The 24569-nt window shown below is 28.1% G+C and overlaps 1 protein-coding gene across 1 annotated transcript in view; it reads left to right on the top strand.

Moving 5' to 3' along the window:
* LOC129962232 (galanin receptor type 1-like) overlaps positions 1-24569 on the top strand; it is a 99443-nt gene that overhangs the window by 62549 nt on the left and 12325 nt on the right. Inside the window, exon 4 of the mRNA XM_056075972.1 lies at positions 5172-5386. Coding sequence (XP_055931947.1) covers positions 5172-5386 — 215 coding nt within the window. The remainder of the gene's footprint in view (positions 1-5171; positions 5387-24569) is intronic.

Below are 24569 nucleotides of genomic sequence, written 5' to 3'. Positions count from 1 at the left end.
ATAAGATATAGCAAATTTCACTTCTAATATAAAAATTAAATTGTACCTGACAACGAAACGTCTAAGATAAAATATAAACAAAGATATAGGAATACCTCTACCATTCGGTTCTCTGTTATATTGTTTTGATCTTATATAGAGAGATTCAAAAGTGGCGAAGTAATATATAAAAATTATTAACGTATGTTGCATAAAGAATAAACAAAACAGAGTGCAGAACGCAGGTTTAAAGTAATAAAAAATCATAATTCGCAACATCTCAAGGCTCACACAAAACATTTTCTGGCTGTTTCTGCAAATTTCCACCACCTTTCTTGTCAATAAACAATTTTCGAAACAAACAAATTAATCAGTACTCTCTGAATTCGGCTTAAAACATACATCACAAACTTTTAGAATATGTACGATTAACTTGAAGTCTCTGCTGAAAACTTTTATGGTCATGGCATATTTTGCTCTCTGTACTACTGATTTACTTTTCTATACTCATCTAAATTATTCTTACACGACACTTGGTTATTTTATGTCATTACAACATTCTATTTGTCATTGCAAGTTGAAAAATTAGCTTGCATTTTACTTTTTCAAAGTGCTACTGATTTATTTAAATGTGATTATCAGAATCAACATAATCTCTTTTGGTCATAAACATTTCATTTCCCGACATCTCATGCTGATGTGGTTGAATAAAAGTTTCAATTTTCTTCGGGTTTTTTTTTTTTTTCAATTTGTTCAAATTCTTAGCTTGGGAGAGATTCTTAGCCATAAGAGATTAAATTCTCCGTGAAACAAATGCCTTCTTTGTCTTCGTAATGTGTAGGAAACATGCTTTGTATATATTATTGAAGTACGGTGGTGTTTCTACTTTTGCCATCACTCTCAATTATAAAACTAAAGGCCACAATATTGAAAAATCTGTACTCATAAGCCTGTGAAACAATGCTGAAGCAAATGCATTGGGATCCTTTGAGTATTCATATTTTTCAAAGCATTAATAAATACATTATTGGTCAGGAGAAACTTTTAATGAACACGAGCCATGTATTTAGCATGCGAGTGGCATAGTCTGCTATAATATGCATCATTTTCAGAGGATTTGGGCATTTTTCGTTTTTTGTATTTAAAGATTAAGATAAATATATCCCCCCTCTTTTCCTCTTGAAAGAGAAAAATTCACAGCTCTCATTTTATGAAGAGTGAATTTAATCAATAATTTCTGCTTCTCTTCACCAGTCCCATTAGCTTCGATACGCTCAATCATTAATTAAAACATTTAAAACAAACATTTATTCTAGGCAAATCAAAACAAAAATCTTGAATTCAATGCTGAATAGGATTTCGAAGTACCTCAAATTAACTGTAATTGGCTCTGCTTGGATACCGTAATTTAACATGCACATATTTTTTCAAATCTATCTATTGATATTCCAGATATTTCCAGAAATGTTCATCTATAGCATAAATATCAATTGCCTTGATAGATGAATGCATTAAATAACTTATTTCACATTCAATATCTTTAGCGAGCAATTTCCTTCATTACCTCGGTGACGCTGATAAGTTGGCACCTCACTGTCTTTCAGGCTGAAAATATATTTTCTTTTATTTGACACGATGTTTGTATAATCTCTTTTTTTTGTCATTCATTATTTATGAAAAGCGGTGGTTTGTTCTTGATGAATGTTCACTTTTTGGTTTCTTGGAGTTTTTAATAGATAAATAATCTGCTGAAAAAAGCAAATTGAAAGAATCAAAAATGGAAGTATGTAAAAATGATGGTAGTGTTATTCTTTGAGGTAATGCAAAGAAGAAATGGATAAATAAAAATTTGTTATTAACTATTGATAAATATATCTTTAATTTGATATTAATCTAACAATTAAATTATTATGCCTTTCTGCTAAAACTTTTGTTTACATTATATTTTATATTATTATTTTTGTTTATTTAATGTTGTTTATATTTTTTTTTCATTGCATGATTATGCTTTTTAGCTTAATATTCTTTTCACGAAGAATAATTATATTCTATATTATAATAATTTATTTTTATATAAGGTGAGTGAATTATATATATTTTTGAAAATTGTATGATTTTCATTATTTATTATTATTAAAAGCTAAAATAAAAATAATGTCAAATTGCTACATTAATAAAATGCTGATTATTTTTAATACTTCTGGTACAAATGGCATTTTCGTGAACTTACGATCATCCTCCACATTCAATATCATATATAAAGAAATACGCTGTTATTAGCATAATGTATTAACATATGTTAAATAAATTATTATAAATATGTTAATAAAATTAACATATTTATTTTCTAAACTCTCTCTTTCATCCATGAGGCTATTTTCTTCATTTTTAACTAATTTATAAAGATGAATAATTTCTTCGACATTTTTATTTAACTTCAAAACTCAAAAAGACAATATTCGGATTTATCATGAATCCCATTCTATTTGAAGTCTTTGGAAAGATTTCATTGCTTTATTTAGTGTATTTGAATCATCATCTATTAATTAAAAGGTCAATTTTGCAGCACATATTGATTTTTAAATGTGTTTAGTTTGAATAAAGTTTAATATTATCGTGTTGTCAAAATTATTGTGTTGCCAGATGAAAAAAAAAAGAACAAAAGGACTTAAATTTTTTGTAAAAATAATATATGTGTAAGAAACGTAGATGGCCACTTTTTCAACTACGCAATGTATTTTGAAATTCTTTAAACTATTGTTGTATCCTTTATCAGCTGAATCATTTTCTTTTACTTAATACACCAGGAAACAATAACTGTAGCGATCACTAGTTGTCTTTCTAGTGTCATGTTTTAGTATATAAATGACATGTTTTTGTATGTCTAAACTGCCTTTAAAGGCTTTCAAAACTTTTGCAATATAACCTAGATTCGACAAAAAGGAAATTCAACAAAAAATTATTATCGATTCTGGAATAATTTTATCATAAGATGCGTTATTTGCGAAACCCGAATGAAACGTACATCAAATCCATCAGTGTCAGCTCCCCCAGTTTAGAATGTTGAAGATAGTGAAGGAGATAAAGAGCTGCCCTTATCATCTGACTCCGTTCAAAATAATTATCTCCAAATTCCTGTTATATTTTCAAACTAAATTACGGTTAGAATGTAAAATAAATGTTTTTTAATGTGTGTGTGTGTGTGTGTGTGTTTGTGTGTGTGTGTGTGTGTGTGTGTGTGTGTGTGTGTGTGTGTGTGTGTGTGTGTGTGTGTGTGTGTGTGTGTTAAAAGTGGAAGCAATATTTATATATACATGTCTGATGTGTAAAAACAAAATATAAAAAATTAATATATGAGCTTAAAATATTGAACAGTAACTTTAGCCAGCAAAATTAAGCAATCTACGGAGCTTATCAAATATAGGCAGTCCTTCGCATTTTAATGATCGGCGGCAAAAAGATTGTTCATATTTTTTATTAAAGAGTACGTAGTTTTCAAAAGTTAACTATAAATTCTTAAATATGGTGCGAATTTGGTTGCCTATTGTTAACAATCAAATTTTCTTAGAAACTTAATACCTATACTAAAATGACAGCTGAATTTATTGAGACAAGTCATAATGCCTCTATCATTGAAATAACAAACCAACTTTTATTGATCAACCAAAAGTGAAAAAATTCAATTAAGGCGTCAAATTGATTTCTCAGTTCGGTATTCATTGCCTTTAAATTGGTACTTTATTTTTATCAATAAGAATTTCAGGAATGATTTCTTCCTTTTAAAGTAAATATCATTGGCAAAGAAAATTTTAATTAAAAATCATTTCAAATATCTTAGTAATTCTTTCACCCTATACATGTAAGTAATATACATCTAATTACGCTTATCAAAGATTATGCAGTGGTAACTGTTATTCGAGAAATAGGTAAGAAAAATCAAGAATTAGATGTGTCTTAAAATGAAAACAAATTTCTTTACAATGTGGGAATAAGAAAGAAACGCTTCTAAATTAGTTTAAGTAATTAGTTTTGTGTTTGAAATGGAAAACATTCATTCTCTCCGAGATTTGAAATTTAAATTACACTTGATGTCTTAGACTTCAAACTCTTCAACACTTTCTTCAATTACTGAATTCAAAATTATATATTATTTTTAAGATTTACTCACTAATTAAGGAAACTTGCGAATGAAAATAATTAGCATTTTCTTTCAATTTTTACAACGAGAAAAATGTTTCGGTAAATCTTGGAATTTTACTAGGCACGCAAACTATCCATTACTTTCCTCGTCCTTTATTAAAAATGATATTCATTTCGTAAACATAAGCAAGTTAAATAGTTTGTTTAAGTCCGATACTTCTTGGTTCAATTATAAAAATTTTCTTCTTCAGTTTAACCTCTTATGCTATGCAGCAGAGATTGCATGCTTAGACACCGTACATTCATTATTGAGTTGAAAACCTGAAAACAGGAGGCAAACTAACATTTGTAGTTCATCAGAATGCACAGTATGTCCATTAGCATTAAAATGCATAACATTTATTCTGCAGTGTTAAAAGATAATGTTTCATTTAAAATTTATGATACTTTTATGGCATAAATACCTTCTTTCTAACTTAAATGTGGAAAAGCATTATTGAATAATAAATTAGGGAATTGATCTGTTTGTTTTAGATTTTTGTTTATACAATGAAATAATTATTGGTAAATTATTTGTTGCTAAATTATTATTGATAAATTAATTGTGTTTTTTTTTAAATTAGGATAAATAGTTAATGAATATAGCTTCGTAGATTTTAAGCCTTTTAATTGTGTTTTTTTAAAATATCAGACATATTTGTAGTTTTTATAATTCTATAATAACGTGCACTTTCAATTTTTTATTGGAGTTCTAACTTTTTACAATATTAAATGTTTTATTGATACAAAGAATTATGATTAAAACTTTTATCAAATCATTAATTGAAATAATTAATAATTAATTAAGCTTTTTAAGATTTTTTATTTCTGTTTTCTTTCTCTCTCTCTCTCTCTTCGTTTTCCATTAAAAATCTTAATGCCTACAGCTCAAATTTACAAACTCCAAACATTTCAAAATGTTTACTTCCATAAAAAAGACTTTTAATTATTTATTTTAATGTCCCCTTCAATGCAAATGCTACAGTCTCATTTAACTTTTTTCTAACTTTCAGCAAATTTACCCAATAACGTACTACAACAACCAGACCAGTATCACTGCATACTATTGCTGGGATTCCAATGATAATGTAGCTTTTGTAGTTGCCATCTACCAACTGGTGGCCATGTTCATCGTCCCAGCATTCTTCATGACTCTCTGCTACATCTGCGTGATCCGAGAACTCTGGAGCAGCACCAGGACAGTTGCAGCTATGACACGGCCCACAGAGTATGTATTTACAAGCAATGTATTTTTCTCCCTACAACTCCACACACTTTTAAGTGCTCTAGCAGTTTTAAGAATAAAGTTGAAAACTTTATTACTTTCCTTAAACCATTCAAAAATAATAATAATCGAGAATATAAAATAAATTTTTAAATTAAGAATTTTTATCTTTTTAGAATTAAAAATAATGTAAATTCCAAACTTATCGCAAAGGTAAGTCAGAATCCAGCAGTCAAAAAAGTGGACCAAAATTTATCCAAATGAGTTAAAGCATAAAAAATGATGCACAAGTGGCTAAGGTACGGCGGATTTCTAGAGAGTGAAGGGAAACGTTTCACCCATTCCTTCATTTATGTTTGAAGTTTGAATACAGTTTTGAGCTTTGTTAATGAAAAAGGGGGAAAGAAGATGTTAATAACAATAGCATCCCAATTAGCAATCAAAATTGGAGAGGCGGAAGGGAGGAGGGGTGTAAGAATAATTTTTCAGCCTTAACTTCTAAGGCATTGCAGATGTGAAAAATCTTCATTGGAAAAGATATTCGTTAAGATGAATAAATAATACGCCTTATTCGAATTGTCTTTCTGTGTGCAAGAGGATGTTCCAATAGTAAGATATTTACAAGGAAATGAAAATTTCAACATTCCACCGAACTGAACACCATTTACCCTTTGAATTGGATTTCTCATCTACAAACACGAATGAAATTTTCTTCCTTCTTATAATAGCTTAACTCGTTAAGAAAAATCGAATGGAAATTACATTAAATATTCTATTTAAAAAGCAACGAGATTTATTAGAGCATCCGAAAATTTTGACGAAATCTCTACTAAATTTAACAAAGTTTCTCCTTTTTAAAAGGTAAAGCTATTCTAGGTAGTAATTCATAAATGTTTAACAAATATAATTCTGAGTGACTCAATAGAAAATAATATTAATCGATAATTTCTTATAAAATAAAATAAAAAATAATTATTTTATAAAATCAATGATAGACGTTTATTTAAAAAAAAAAAACACATAATTCAGGAATTTTACATCGGAATTAAAAATTTAATAGAAAATTTATGTTCACAACTCTTAAAAAAATTATAGATATAGCCACGTAGGAAGTTTTATCTAATGTGAGTACCCAACTTCCTGCTATTCGTGCTTTCACCTATGATATTTAATGTGGAGTATCAACACATTCCCATCGGTTGTTTATATGTCGTAATAAAATCGCGTAACAGTCAATATAAATTCAAAATAAAATTACAATATATCCTATTAAGTGCTACCAATATAAAAAAATATAGATTATAAAGAGATATATAAGGAAAATAAATAATTAATTCCAAATCTAATTTTTACAAATTCAAATTCTGGTGAATTTTTCTCACTCTTCCTGATTTTAAAATTTTTATTCTATATTCTGAAAAACTACCCTTGATATCTGAATCTATACCAGTGATATAATCTACTTTCATTGTTGATAGAGAGACATTAGCAGATGAGTATTCTAAAGGATGCAAACACGGAGTTAGTCTTAAAAATAAGAAAAATTTGTATTTTAAAGAAAATGAATAATTTCGTCTTTCCCAGGAATAATATCGGTTTTCGTCCCAGCGGACAGTCGATGCTTCTGCATTTGTCTACGCTAGTTAACACAATATATCCAACCGCAAATTTACGAGCACCTTTACAATGTACCAGAAATTCCAGGTATTCGTTTCTAAATATGTTCTACAAGGCTTTATGTAGATTTTGTAGGTATTTTATTAATTTAGACTTTTATGGTCTATTGCATAAACAAACTCCCTTCTTTGATACTTTACAGAAATAAGGTATTGGCACTAGACGTTTGCTTTTAGGCATATATATGAGGGATCAGAAATTCATTTACACATCACAGTCACGCAGGATTGTTAGTGCTTCTTTATAAAGTAACTATTCTTGACCTACAACCCTCTTTAAGATATTCTTCATCGTTTGAATAGTCTACCTAGCCTACCTCCCTATTACAAAATTTTGGAGGATTAAATTTCCAATTGATGAGTTGACAGCACCATGTCTTATAATCTTATTCCATCAAAGCCATGAAGTGAATTGAAGAAAAATTATTGTTTATGTCGTTGTCGTAATAGATAGATGAGCATCTTCCCTGTCTTGCGATATACCTTCGAAAATTCATCGAAAATATTTCATTGAATAAACAAACTGGTGATAAGTTCTAGATGTTCAGCTCGGTAAATTGTATAGATAGAGTAACACCACGTTTTCTAACTGTCTCTGAGGAATAATGATCTAGTTACTCTACTCATATTATTTAGAATGTAGCAGAATTTCGAACATAATTTTCAAGTAATGAACTAGAATCAACTTCTACTTTGATGAGGATCGCTTGCATGTTGTACTCTTTGATATGATCGTCCATATAGTTTTTTCCATTCAAAATACAGAAATTTTTTATTTAAGATATTTTGAAAAATTTGGAAACAGTTTAAATATTTTTTTAATTATAATGGCCTTTGTATTTCAATACAAAGGTACTCAATCTTCATGATTTGAGGGTAGAAGCATCGACTGTCGAAAATCCTCTTTGCCTTTTGAATTAACGATTTATGTCTTTATATGTAAGATTTATTTTCATATACAAAGGGAGTAAAATTTTTGAATTTTATTTATTTTCCCTCTTTTAATGGCTCCTCTTGAATTGTCATCACTGCTTTATGAAATTCAAACGATGAAGGGGCAGCGGTGGCGTAATGGTAAATCCTAGTTTCAAATGCGACTTTTTTTATCAGTCACAATAAAGCTTAACTTAAACTGAAATTCTTTTTTTTTCCTTCCTACTCCCTTTTTCCTCCCCCCATAGTTTCTTTTTCTTCTTCTTCTTCTTTCCTTCAGATCAAAAATCTCAACAACAAAAATTTATTATTCATTAAATTTTTAAAATATAGACGCTACAATTATGCAATAAGTAAGAAAAATCTAATATCCTATAAGAATATATTTATCAATAGAATATGTTAATAATTTGTAATATATTAATATAAGAAAATCATTTAATACTGCGTAATCCTTTCTGAATTTTTTTCTCTATAAAACAATGTGTATTTGCTAAACGTTTTCCACTACAGAATATTTTTTGACATGATACTGATAGTGGGTAAATCTTTAATATGCTTTCTTAATTTAAAAAAATGTATATTATTTTAAAATCCTTTTATATCCGGAGGAATAAGAAAACTAACCTTTTATACCCAAAGAGGAAAATGCTTGATTTATTCATATTTTCAAAAGAAACAATTTGCTTCTGTGGCAAGTCTCAACGGAAATCTTACTGCTCTGCATTGTTTCGAAATGTTTACTTGTTATGTGACTCTATTCATATGGAAATGTGTTTTTCAAATGCGAAAGCATAATTATGAAGGATATTTTTAACATGTTATGGCAACAACTATACTTTGGGTAAATATTTTGTTCCAATATAAATTCAGAACGCTGATATGCTTTCAAAATTTGGTTGTTATTTCATTCAATCTGAGAATTAAGCTTTATGGAGATGCGGATTGTTCTTTACACTAAGTTGATTAGATTCTCATTTCTAATTCAGACTCTGACTTTTGAATTTCAAATAGAATATTTAAACTTCATATTATCCTTATTATGGTTTTTATACAATAGTGCAAAATAGGAAATGATTATCAGAGATGCATTACAGCATGATGATGTAGCAGGATTTAATTATAATTTTCATTCTTAGTTTCCATTTCTAAAATTAAAGACAGAAATTCTAATTCAAAGCGTATTTAGTTTAAGAATTGCTAAACTCTAAAATCAGGTGATGGAAGAAATAAATATTTACATGAAATTCATACTCGTGATTGCAAAATTACAAATAAACAACGGGTGTTTGTCAAATCGTTCGATAGTAAAATTATCTATTATTATATAAATAGTCATACAAAAAACCTTATAATAAAGTTAAATTATTAACTACAATTCTTACTTAGACTATTTTTTCTGTCAAAGGAAATAAAAGGAAAAGATTTCTTTTCGAAATCTTTTTTCTTTTTTTTTTTCTGTAAGTCTGCTCTTTTTAAATTTGAGGTAATAAAATTTCCAGTCGAAAGATTTTTCATTATTTTGATGAAGATAAAGATGCTTTTGGATCTGGTTTTGAGTGAAGTTTCCAGAGAATTCGATTTAATTTTTAGCATACAACATTTTCACTGTAACAAGCATCTCAAATTTTCTACCGAATAATAGAATTTCCGTTTCTTCTAAAATACATAGACTAAGAGACGTCTATTCATCTAGAAGAAATTTTAAATAGCTTTTTGCATTTTTCTGAGGTTCAAACTCTACCTTAGAGAATTTGTCTAAGTATCAGATTTTAGAGTTCCAAGAGTATGATAAAACTTTTTTTGCAATTATTTCTGTGTGTCTAAATTTTTTATTCTGTCACCCAAGAGAAAATCAAAGAATTTTTTTACTTATAGATCGGCATTTCTTCCCATGGGAAATAAAATTTTAAATAAGTCCATTTTTTAATATAATCAAATCTAAAGCTATATCTATCCAGTTTATATGAAAAAGTTATGCTGAAATATAAAAAAAAATCCTTTAATATGATAATCTAAATGGAAAAGGAATTGATTTTAAATAGATTTCAAATTTTGTTTTCATTTATCTACATATAAGATAGTTAATCTCCCTCATGAAATTAAAATTAACAACTCTATCCGCCTAATTATAGATGTCTGATTCATCTTTTATCTAATAAATGAAAAAGGACAAAGTCTGTCTTTGTCTATCAAATCACAGTATATTTGCAACTATTGTTAAGTACAGATATAACTGCCACGTTTTGTATTAAAAAATTGCAAATTATATATTATATTTTATTTTCTGTTTTGTTTGATTTGATTTGTCTGGTGCCAAATTTCAATTGTTTGAGAACAAGTGTAAACAAAGTGTCACTAATTTTTGTTCCATATGAAATAATAATAATAATAATTTAGAGTTTTAAACCCTCTTCAACATTATGTAATATATGCTGGATGTCAAAAATACAATGTACAACGATTATATTTAATTATCAGATTGAACATAAAATATGAGACCAATGAGTTTAGTTTATACATTTCTATCATTTTGAAATAAAAAAAAATTGTAGATTCTTAGAAATTCTATAATTTAGACTTCTAATTTGGATAAGAAAAACAATATATCAGACATTATATTGTTTTTTTCATTAATTAAGGAATATTTCTCTTTTTCTCCTTTCATTAATGGACAAATAAGAGAAATCGCAGATGATAAATAGACTATAGTTATTCCAGCTTTGAATGACATTGTCTATTGGACGGAATATTATTGAATTTAAAACCATATACTTTTAAAAAATACGAATATAATAATTTAATAGTGATTTATTCATCAAAATTTTAAATATCAGTCGACTGGATTGAATTAACTATTTTACAGTGTAAAGTCATTTTATAACGGATACAAATGTTGTTCTCATGAAGACTCCCAATAATCTCCATTGGTGTAGTGCTTAACCCTTATCGTGGCATAATTGCTCTTTTGACGAAAAGCAAAAAAAAAAAAAAGGAAAAAAGCTAGCTTCTTTACGCTATAAAAAACATAAAAAACGAAATAAAAAAATCGTGATATGATATAATATAAAACTAAGTTAAAAATTATTTTATAGTGGTAGTATATTTTTATAAAGTTGTATGTATGGTATACTATACAAAATGAACATAAGGGTTTAAATAACAAGATATATCCAAAAATTGCCTCCATTTTCTGCTCATGAAGATAACTGATAGTCTCTATTGATGTATTGCTTAAAATTACGAAATGTCTCCAAAAATAGCCTTCCTATTCCTTCAAAGCCAGACTTCAATATAATCAAACTAATCTTAAAATATTACAAAATCCTTTTATTGTTGAATTTTAATTAAATAGTTTGCATAAATTTATCATTTTAGCGATAATTAAATTGCATGAATTTATTATTTTAGCGATAATTTAAATTGCTGTATGAAGAAACACGGACGACATCTTAATTTTCAATCTAATCTGCATGTTACATGAATGACCCTTTCTCGACAAACTTCTGCACCATATCACAGAAATATCTAAACTTCTTCTCATCATATGTGCTGCCGTATTCATATTGTTGCGGATTCTTCAGTTCCACTACTAAGTCCATAAAGTTAACAGGTTCGCTTGTAGTGAGTGTATGATGTGTAAACACAGTCAGCAGGCTTCAGTAGTAAACAACGACGACGTTTATTAAGCACGAAAACACTAACACAAAGACGACAAATATTTACAGTCGAGACGAACACAGGACAGCACACTACAACACACAGTAACCTATCAAGCGTATCTCGATTCCGATTGGCTAACATTCTCGAAGTTTTTAGCAATATCTATTCTGTCGCCAAATGGTCGCCAAGTTTGTCATGAAGCTCTGAAATTACTGGTGCGGCATCCGATTAGCAAACAACAAGGCTGATCGTAAACCGGTCTTTCCAGTAATAGAACAACCAGGTTTGCAATAGTATATGCACAAATCATTAGTCGAAACTAATTTCAAACCTATAACCCTATCTCGGTACCACAACTGAAATTTTATGCGTGATCTTTTATTTGCAATCCTTAACGACGTAACATTTTAATATTCAAGCATGTTTCACAAAGCATTTCATCTCTAAAATATAATCAGTCCGACATATATTTTTATGCAGTTCTTATCCTTATCACAAAAAGAGGTTTGATTGTGTTTTGAAAATTGGATATTTGTTAAAGTTATTTTTGGGTTTAGAAGTTTCAAAAAGTTAACATCCATTCACGCATTACTGTATATAATATCTTCCATATATAGAATAGTTATTAAAGATATAAATATTTTTAACAAGCTGAGGTGTTATATCTTCTAAAGTTCTTCCCAAATAAAGATGTCATCATACATCCATTCAAGGAGAAATTATAGACTTTGAACAAGGCCATGGATGTCACAAATGCATAAATATTTATTTTCAAGCATTACCGCAAAAGCTTTAATGCATCGTAATATAGAGCAGAAAATCAAATTTGCATTTTGGATGCTTTTTTGTATAATCTTTTTTTACCAAAATTTGAAACAGAACTACAATGCTAATAACAAGATCATCTATCAGATTCATTTATTTAAGTACTTGACCTCGAATTATTTCAATTTTATGCATTTGAATTTACAGATGGACAGACGGTCAAATCATAGATGGATTTAGTTTAAAATTTGCCATATGAAAGATAGAATTGTGTACCAATTTTTTTAATCTAATTCCTTATGTTATATTTAGTGTTTATAATGCTCATTTTCATAATAGCAAACTAACAAAATCAGTTAAATTGATTTCTTAATATTTTGTATAAATTTGCGAACTTGCTTAAAAACAATATGTAAAACTTCATGAATCTAACTCAAAGCATATTTTTGTTATTGAATTCATGTATAGACATTTGAAGCGATATACATAATTCCAAAAATGTTTTTTTCGGGCTCGGTAAGTTTTGAAATAGATTTTCGTCAAAATTTTGAGTTTTAATTTCTTGATAACTACGATATTTTCGCATTGAATACTTCGTATATAAATTATCAATATTACCTTCAGACCGATGGACAGTCAATTTCGTAGACTGCTTTGATAAAGTAAAGTAAAAATTAATATTATGCCTTCCTCATATGTCAATGGCAAAATACCTATAAATAAATGCAATAATTAAAGCTGTAAGTAACATTTTCATATGATTTTATTGGCATTATTTTTGCTAGAAGTCTTCCTTGAAAAATATTTGATGGGGGGGGGAAATCATTTGGTCTTACTCTTTGGTGTTAATTCTTTTTATTGAAATATTTTAAATTGAAGTTTTGTAAAACTACAAATAATATACAAATATATCACAATATATGATTATTACATTAAAAGCAGTTATGAATGTATGTTAAAATAAAAAAATAATTAATTAATTTTTTAGGGAAATTCTTGAAAGGTTAAGCAAAAAGTATTAAGTAAAAAATTATTTTTTTTTCTCGAAGCTCCTAATACACTTCTTATCAGAGAAACTGAATAACAAGATTCCAAAATTCTTCAGCAACCAGTTTTTAGCATCTTCTTTATTTAATAACAAAAAAAATTGTCTTTATTGTTTGTAAGATGTTTCCAACATATAACAACAGATAGAAAAAATTAACTAAGTAAGATATTTATTGAAATCTTGATATTTAATGAAAGAAATTTATTTTTTTTATCATATCTAAAAGGTTTCATGGAAAAAAACATTCATCACGAACTATATTTTGTTAGGAATAAATAAAATAATACAGTTAAAATCAAATTAAAAATTTTTATGATGAATTTCTTGACAAACCATATTCATCGAAAAAGAAATCCACATTTTGACCAGTCCTTTTTTTATAAATAGTATACAGTTTCTTATTTTGCAATTTTGAAGAAGTTTTTTTTTTTTAGGTATCTTGAATCAAATGATTTAAAAGAAATCTTTCAAACAGAAAAGTTCATTTCCATTTACTTTCTGCGAGAATCTCGGATCTTATTTATTTAAAGAAATTTATAAGAACTGTCAAGGGATTTTTCTCCTCTGAAGTTCGCTACGCTCAAAGGTTTCGCCTGATAACAGAAAACTTGCCTTAGGGATTTTGAAAATACTTTGCCATTTTATTTGTACAAAATCAAAACGTGAAAAAAACTTGTGTGCAACTCTTTCAATCCTCAAGCGTAGAGTTTTACAACACGTTTGTACATTTTTTTATCCCTCTTATTTGTGGAATGTTACCTTAAGGCACTCTGAATCAAATACTGTTATCACATTTCTAGGGAGGTGGATGAAACAAAAAAATGAGCTTTTGTTGAGCATCAAATGGCATCATAACAGTGAATTTTTAAAAAAATTAATAATATTTTTTTAGAACAATATGAATATACTTAAATTCATGAATGAATGTCTATGATATTTATCTGCATCGCAAATCAATAAAGTTCTTTTGTTTTAAATATTTCAATTATTAGAATTTACGAGAATTAATCAGCAAAAATACCTTTAAACTGTTCTTCATGTTACTTTATGATCTAGTAATATGATTTAATTTTATCGACTCTATTGTATCTAATTTATTAGTTCAAAGGGCATGTAAAAGTAAGTTAAAGGACAGGAATTTCCATTATTACCACACGTAAGATAGAGACTATGTGTAATGGACTATTTACTTATCATTAAAAGACTATTTACTTTTGTCACATGTTGCTAATGTCTTGGATTTGCAGATGCGTCCTTATCTTAAATGTATAACTCAAATGCTTTGAATTAAAAAGCAAGTGTATAAACATTATTTAGTAGGACTTTATGGATATATTTTTTGCCTTGAGGCCCCCTTTATTCTAACTAATGTCATAAATTAATTATTCATCTTACTAAGCAATTTATGGGTCACGGTGGCCTGGTGGTAAGGTCTCGGCTTCGGAACCGGAGCGTTTCAGATTCGAGACCCGATTCTACCGAAGGAACGCCGTGTAAGCGGGACTGATGCACGCCAAATCCGTCATGACCAAACGTTCTCCCGCTGGTGTGGTGTGGTGTGGAGAGGAGGGTGTGCCAACTCAGGTGTCGTCCATGTCATCTGATCTCGGGTCAAAATTACGATGTTCGTCCCAAAATAGCCATAGTGTTGCTTTAAACGGGACTTTAATATAACAAAACTAAACTAACTAACTACTAAACAATTTATATAAATTCAAATAATTAGTTAATTTTTACTTCAATGTTCCAACAGCTAAAAATTAATAATTAACTACATTATAAATTTAAATAATTGAATAGTTATTTCAATGTTCAAACAGCTGAAAATGAATATCTAAATATATTTTAAATAATTTTAACAGCTAATCAAGTTCACTCGATGTGAATCATTCTTTAAGAACTTCTACAATTGTATATTATTTTGAAAGAAAAATGTAATGAAAACTTAATTTATATAATAAAATTCTATATGGAGTAACGCCTTAATTTTGAAATTATATCAGGAGGTTTTCGGAAGAAGACGGTAAAACAATCAGCAGATTCCTTCATTTGAAATTATATGATTTTATATTAAACATTAAAACCATTTAGATTTGTTTTCGAAAATTCAGAATTGTGAAGGTTTAGAAAGAGGAAATGAAGCACCTGAAATCAGTGCATTGCAATGATTTTAATGTACCTTTTTTAAGAAAACATGAAATTTTGGAAGAATTTCAAAGCGTTTATTTGGATTTCTTTAATGAATTAAGACATTTAAATTCATCTAATCTTGCAGACACTTTAATTTGCATCTCTAATAATACAAACAGAAGTTAAAATTAGTTTCATAGAACATTCCTTTTAGCACTTCCAATCGATTGATCTATCGATAACGGATAACATCAAAAAAATATAGGCTAAATTGTTTGATTAAATAATATTTATTTCATGTATTGTTTTCAGAGATTTCGCATTTAAAAATCATCAAATTATGTTGACTTCAATTACATCAGTAATATATTATTCTCGTTCTAATAAGAACTGAAATGAGAAGAATTTTAGAAATTTTCTTGCATAGTATAATCCTTCTTTCTTAAATAGCGTGTTCGCTGAAAATTTACATTATGTTTAATTTTAATTAAATCTTTTATGACTTAATGTATTTTATTACCTCGACAAAATATTTTGAAACTTCAAATTGTGATGCTCATTAAAGCTGCCCTACTTTACTATCCTTAAATCTCTGTTTATTGTGCAATGAATCTTCTTAATGGAGTCAAGTTCAATGATATCATAGTGCCATTAAAAGCGTAATTGTTTGGATAATCTTTCTCCTAATTGCATGCTATCTATGGAATTTATTTTCTTAACTCTCATATAAAATGCATAATTATTAAATGAAATATTTCTTCCTTAGTTTTCAAGAATAAAAGGAATTCGTATAGTTAAATATTTGATGTAATAATGAAAATGGCTTGAATTTTATTGCAAAAAAGCAAGTATTGATAAAAATTTGTAAATATTTTTTTTAAAATGCCAAAACAGAGAGAAAACTGTACAACTAAATGGGTGTCATTATAAAGACTTTTTTTTTAATTTTAAAATGGTATAGAAACTATTTTAGAGAAGAAATATTATTGTATAATATGATGGAAACTTGCTAAAAAGCAGTTTAATTTTTACTCGATCAAAGTTCTAATTATAGTATAATATATATTATACATATAAGACGCAAATTTTCGCCTTCCAATTTTTTTTCATCAAATCAGGGTTTTAAATCAAATTGTCTCCCCTATAAGGCGTAAACATATACAAAAACACAAGTATAATTTCTGATTTGTAAGCTTTATCAGAAATATTTTGCCTCAGGCTATTTTATACTAATGAATTTTAAAGTCCTATAATGGTACATTTTATGGATCTCGAAAATGTGAACTATGATTAGATGACAAGGGCGACACTAGAGCCGGTATGTCAATCTCCAAGAAATATCAACGCCGGAGGGTTTCAATTCAGATATCAGATTTCGAGTGTAAAGGAGGCACATACAGGGGTGGATATTTGGTAGAATCGGAAAACCAACCTTGAAACAGAGTTTAGTTTAGTTTATATTAGTGTCCCGTTTTAAAGCCACACTAGAGATATTTTGGGACGGACCTGAACCGCGGTCAGATGACGAGGATGACACTTGAGCTGGAGCCTCCTCTTCAAACTTCCACGCCACACCAGTGGACTTGAAACAGGGATTCCTTCAAAAGGCTATTTGTTCTGTTACTGATAATCAATATCCTTGATTATTTTGTCAGCTATAGAATCAAAAAAAAATTCAGATGCTACCAGATGTCATATTTCAAGCATATAAGAGACATATGTATGATGGATATTTGGTCACAAACAATCACAGCACCAACCTTGAAACAGAGATACCTCCAAAGGCTTTTTTTCTTACAGCCTATCAATATCCTTTCTTATAAGGACAATGATTTTAATTTCAGATATATACCGCGAATTAGTTATACCATCAATTTGTTTTATGAAATTTGTATCTTAATTTTCTTGAAACCTTCTAGATTAGAAGTTAACAGAATTGGAATAAATTGTAAATATTAATCTGAGTGCGAATATTAATATTTATTTTTAAAATTTTTGTTGGAAAGAAGATAGAAAAGAGAAAAAAAAATCTATCAAAATGAGACAGAAGCATATCGTTCAAAGATAAATGAAACAAAGTGCATATAGAAATGATTTCAATTATCTTTGGCATAAACTTCTGCTCGCTATTCCGAATGTTTAAGCCGGTTTTCATAAATGCATACAGAGTTATCACTATATCTATATATTAATCTTCTTTTTCATGACAAAATGAATAACGAAAGTCTTCATTGGAGGATGAATTCTTAATTAAATGCCTCGAAGTTGAGAATAAGCATGAAATTGTGAGCTGAAAAGGATTTCTGATGCAATCAAATGTGATCAGTGGAAACATATTTAATTAAATCAATTAAAGTAATAATGAAATAAGGTATCATTTTTTATTTTACAGAATGGTATGATCTGATATCCATTTTGTTACTACTAATTCTATAGTTCATCGGACGACTTATTTTTTTAAATCGCTTTCTTTGCTAATCTATAAATTATTCTATTCCATTTTTTTTGTGAAAAATCATCGAATTCTTATATAAAAAGCGCGAATCTTTTCTTGGGTCTATTTCTTTCAATCTAAGCCTTACCAACAGGTTTCAGAGAGTCTTTTCAGAGAGTCTATTTACTCTCTGAATTCCAATAAATATCAAATATCAAGCTCATCCGAAATATTTTGTTGTTGAAAAGTACTGGCTGAATATTTCTGGCAATTTTATAACGATTACTGTGTTTCTTTCATGAAATTCAAGTAGAAAAGATTTTAAACACAGATTGCAATAGATAGAGATTGTTTCCTAGATCTTAAGGCCAACAATTCTGTTTCATAGACTGTGAGTTCTTCATGAAATGTCACAGTTGGTTCGAAAGTATAAAATTTTTATTTTGTCATAAAACAATAGTACACTCAGCACTATTTTGTGGATTGCATTTTTAAAACGTTACATTATGCTTAAAAATAGAACCCACAAAAAATAAGGTTGATACAATAGATATTGGCAATACAGACTAAAATTAATGAAAAAATAAACGTGAAACATTCATAAACTTGAAGTACATATACGATAACAAACATTTGCCAAACATTCATACGATGTTACTAATGTTGCAGACAAGAAGAGAAAGACGATTACATTGGTAAAAGAAATTAAGCGCTAAAAGATTCATTTATTTTTTTCATGGGATTACTAATAAGAATTCTGCTTTTCTTATGGGAAAAGGTGTTTAAACAGAATCTTATTACTTGAACAATAAAACACCCAGTAACTAAATAGTTCAATAATAAATAATTTTTCCCTTTTTTTTAAATTTTTCAATGAAGAAAATGTTTTCTCTTTTCTCTTGTTTATCTATGTTGTCCTTAAATGAAAAGTTGCTTATGCGAAACTAAAATAGCATTTCTGTGAAATATGACACTAATTTATTCAAAATTATATATATATAAATATATATATATATATATAAACAACTTCGTAAGTGTTTGATGTAATTGAAAGATTTTTAAAAATCACATCTTATCAGATATTTCATTACTTTTATTTTGAATTACTTCTCTTTACCGATAAAATTATAAATAAGTTAAACGAAAAAAAATTATATTTGAATTAAATTCGACAAATTTACTTTTTTATAACTTGTGAAAGGAAAAATCGAAAAACTGAACAAACATTGTCTTCTCTTTATTTATTTTTTTAAAGCTGTATGGGAAATCGGTTGAAATCTCTTAACTTTTCTGAAAATAGTTTCCATATAACAATCGAAAAAAAGTAAATATTACTGAAAAGTCAGGCATGCGTGTAAATTCCTTAAAGTTTTTATATCTTTTTCTAGTACATCTTCAAACTTTTCGTAGAAAATACTTCTTACTAAAAGGAAAATTTTCATCATATAAGAAAAAATTTAAAAAATGAAAGTAGATACTTCGAGATTCTGTGTTTTCAGTTTCTTTCAACCCCTGAATTTAATGATATAGTTATAAGCAGTTTTTAAAATGATATACAATTGCATGAATATTCATACCCCTTAAAAGTATTACATAAAGAAGAACAAATAATACTCTGATTTTAATGAATGTAAAAATTTAATTCAGTTGCTTAGAGAATAGTAAGGCTTAAGATTAACTATTCTATGATACAGACAACTTATTATTTTTATTCTAATACACAAACTGATGAGGGAACTTTTTTTGCATGCCAAATATGCCAAAGGATTCTCATTAGAGAAAAGTTATTCTTAATCAACGTGCAATTTCTTAAGAAAGACAGCATTTATTTAGTTTCCCATTAATCTTTTTACCTGTGTATAAATTGTTCTTCTCTAAATCACTTTATATCCACATTACTTCTTAAAAATTCATTCCCAAAGGAAAATGCATATACATTTTTTTCCTTTATACTTCTAGTAATTTTAAAAACTACAAGTGTATTTTTTTTATCATCAAACAAAAGAAAACAATCAAAAGATACAAGTATTGAAATGAGATTCTCCTCCTTGTGTAAGTGTTCCGTACTCTTAACACAAATTCGATGCCGCTGAGTCTATACTGCTACTTATACTGATGTGAGAGAGATCCAAAGGGACGTAATTAATAAAAGTGGGTTTCGAAGCTCAGTAAGACAATACTTTTGGACATGAGTATTATTAAGGGTGATTTTCTTCTAATAATTCTTGGTAGCCTAATTTGTAATTCGTCCAAGCATTATATAGTATATTTAAGCCTCTATGAAGCTTATCAAAAATATGCCAACCTTCGCATTTTAATGATCTTCGGCAAATGATTCATTCATTTTTACATTAAAGATTGCTTAGTTAAAAAATGTGAACTATAAATTTTTGAATGGGGAGGGAATTTGGTTGTCTATTTATAGCAATTAAATTTTCTAACAAGCATATACTTTCTACATAATTTCTAATTTATGAAATTTTCCTAATCATCGGAAAGATACTGATTTTTATATGTTTGAAACGCTATTTAATTTTTTCTTATATTCCATCTCCAAGTGTAAATTGTGTATAGTGTGTGTGTGTATGTGTGTGTGATTATAAATTATTGTTCAATGATATTTAGTGTTTCCTTTGCGAAAAATGATTTCTATTGTTAATTGCTAAAACGTCTGCTGTTTTTGCTCTTCAAAATTAATCTAATGAATAATCAGAATTCTCTGCCGGCGTACTGGCATAGGGGTAGAGCATCTTCCCTGTAACCTGGGCGTCCTGGGTTCGAGTCCCGGTTCGAGCATGGTTGTTCTTCATCTGTGTTCTATATGTAAGGTGTGTGAATGTGCCCCCCTGTAAAAAGGGGTTGTGCAAGCGATTGTGCGTGTTTCGTCTTTATATGACGTGGAAGTCAGACTTCTGCTCTCGGGTGCTCAGGGTGTTTACCCTCAGAAGCTATTACACCCTCTTTCCGTGGTACCGCGGGCACGACATCATCATCAGAATCATCTTCCTTAACAATTTCACATTAATTTTTTTCTTATATTATTTTTTTAAGTAATTTAGTTATAACGTAAGTAAATTCACAAATGTTTCACTTTATGCAATTTTTATATATATAGCATATATTCTATGTGATCATATGAATCATTCAATGAAATAATTTTATTAGCAGTTTAATGAATAATTACTAGCATTTTTTTATTTAGTTAATAACAATCGAACAGAAACTTATGAAGCAAGCAATTCTAAAGGTAGCAGACGATTCCATATTGCTTGTTTTAAACAATTTTAGTGTATAGATAATTATATAATATAGATTAATAGATGCAATAGATTAATTATATAAACTAAAATTAATGTACTGTCTCTCAAACAATCAGTCGTTTGGTCTATATCATAAATTATTCTTTTCAAAAATCAAAATTCTTGTATGTGATTATATCTCCACTCACTTCTTAAGCACGTTTTCAAATATGAAATTGGATTCAATATTAGATTGATTAAAACATTTTTGCTTAAATTTGATTAATATTTTCCTTTGTTATCCTTATTTTCATTAATAGTGATTAAACGTTAATGAATAGTATATTCGAGTATTTTTTTATTCAAAATATGTATTTTCAACGTGACATATGTTTTTCAAAGTCGATCAAGCGTTTTAATTAACATAAGATTTCTTATGATTTCATCCTGCAGGATAGCAGGATCTTCCAAATCCTTCTATATTAAGATGGTTCCTGAATTCAACCGCTTTTATCATGCTTTCATTTAGAAAATAGGATCTACTTCCTTAATGGTACAAAGGACGCGAAGAGTGACATTCTGTTACATGATGGCAACTGAATGTAGAAAAAAAATTAGTCATTGAACTTATTACATTGCTTTAACTAATTTAAAAATATATTTCCCTCGTTTTCCTGATGTTTAAACTTATCTATTGAAACAAAAATACAATTAAAAAACACTAATAAATGAATTTGTCGTATGAAAGTTAAATTACTACTAAATGTTTGGAGATTGTTTTTCTATATTTCTGCGTTTTCTAAATTTATTGACTAATTTATTCAGAGTAGCTTAGTTTCTTAAGATTCAATGATATTCCAAGTAATTTTTGTAATTTCATTCCATTACAATTTAGACTAATCTGACAGTTTTTAGGTTTCAATATCTATACATTTAATGCAGTTTCGGCTTTCGATGGTATGTCGATTTTTTTATGTCTCAGAATAAATAAATAATTTCTAAATAACTAATCTATAACTTCATTTCATTTACTAATTTATTTCTACAGAAATTGTAATTTATTCTAAATACCTTTCCACTCTTTTCTTTAACGCTTCTGTCACTCTAGTTCCAAACATTATGCTATTTGCAGTTTATTATTATGTTCTATAAAATAGTTTTATAAGAACTATTTTCGTTATTCCCGATTATATAAAATAACTTGAATCTACTGACCAAAAAAGAAATATTCAACAACTAATTCTCATTTCATTTATTTTAACAAGAATGATAATTACTAGAAATCTACATTATGATTTGAAATATTTAAAGTTATGATTCATATAACTACATTCATAAAAATTTAATTTATAGAAAGTGCATTTTAATAAGTTAGTAAGAAGTCAATACAAACGTATTTATTGGAATCCATTTAATTTTCCGCAACTTCTCACTTCTTCCACTTCAAAGATTCTCCCTTCAATAAGTGCATTCATGTACATGAGGTCTTACATGTATCACTCTCGTGGTAGGAAACAGTATATTAGACAATGATTAAGAATTTTTAGCTTGTGTTTTCGTTTTAATTAAATATATAAAGTTCAAAATTCAGATAAAATTAATTTTCTTTTAAAATGTATGCCTCCATATTTGCTTAAATTGGCAATTCTGCCTCAATAAGCTCTTTTCTCCAAGATAAACAATCTGAGAAACTATAAATCTACATATATAATATCTGACTGCAGCTGACAATCTCGTTGGGGTGGAAAATAATAAGTATTAGGTTGGTGGAAATGAACTAGTTTGGTATAGAGGAGCATGAAAAAACGACTGGTAGTCAACTACAAAAGAAATCTCTCCGGAATATTTTTTAGAGCATTGGGAAATGAACGAATCAAGAAATGTCCCAAAATTGATTAAAATGCTAATCTCACTTCCAACCGAATCTTTTTCTTACTTTCCTCTCGTATTTAGGAATAGTATAGGACAATATCTAACTGAAGCTGTTAAGTCGACTTTGATCAATAAAAAGTCAGTAGAAAGTAAAAATAATTTAACCGTCCTTGTTCAAAAGACTTTTAAATAAAAAGACATGGCCACAATAAGACACAGATTGCTGGAATGCATTTCAAGACATTGGGATACAAAAACATTTGCCAAAATTTCCTAGTAAAAAAATTTAGAAAAGCAGTCTATAGTATAAAGGCAATTCATTTAATCACAAATATTAATATAATTTCTATCATGATATACTTCAATTATTTATCATAGAGAAATAAGAATGCATTAGATATCAGCAATTATCATAATTCAAATGTTAATTTTATTAATATATTCAATACAAAAAAAAGCTCTAAGTAGCAAAGATTGCCATTTTTATCAAATATTTTTGTTACTTTTCATTTATTTTTCGTTGAAATGATGTTCTACATCGCCGAAATGATAATTTATTTCAGATTGTAAAAAAATTAATTTTAATAAAACTTTCAATATGTATGCAAGTTTCAATCAAAGGAAGCTATTATTGTTTATGTTTGATTTTTATATGCTTATATTGAAATAAAATCAAACAGATTTTAAAAAATATTTTTGTTACAAATACTCAAAATATTGGTATTTGCGGAATGAAAACTGTGATAAATTCTAATTGAAGAATCTTTAAATTACATACTTATTGAAATTTTATTTAGTAAACTCGACAATTACAAAGAATCTACGATTGTGAAGTTTTCCTGATATTTGGGCAGTACTCGGTTATTCAAGCATTGGACATTGCACCAATTTCCACATAAAGTGAAGCAAAATTCTATTCCATTTTTGGCTTTTATTTAGTTATATTAACGACCTATTCTGAAGCAGCACTAGATCTTTTAGGATGGTACTCTTAACTTTGAACCAGAACAGAACCTCAGTAAACACTATTCCCTTCCATTATTCTATGGCAAATAAGAAGGGGTAAGGAGGGGAGCATTCCGCTTCGAATCACACCGGTGTAGTTTGCCTTTAGAATCCAGTTTCAAAATTGGAATACTTTGATACTGCGGTTTCATAATAGGAGATAGAAAATTTTCTTAAAACTAAAGGAAAATCAATTTTATTTCACAAGCTTAGAATAAATTATTTCATTTATATTATATCTAAGCTACCTACTCTAGCACTTTAATCTAAACAGAACACTGTGTCATAAAAATCATATAAGAAGATGGATTTTGGGTTATTAGGATTTCTTATAGAAACTTCGTTTAGATTAATACGATATTCTAGATTAATCCTTTAACATAGACGAAATGTGTTTAATTTCAACTCGAAATTATATAAA

Source organism: Argiope bruennichi, chromosome 2 (genome assembly GCF_947563725.1).
Source record: "Argiope bruennichi chromosome 2, qqArgBrue1.1, whole genome shotgun sequence".
NCBI lineage: Eukaryota > Metazoa > Arthropoda > Arachnida > Araneae > Araneidae > Argiope > Argiope bruennichi.
Note: the sequence above shows the minus strand (reverse complement) of the source record. Positions and strands in the feature narration are given on the sequence as shown.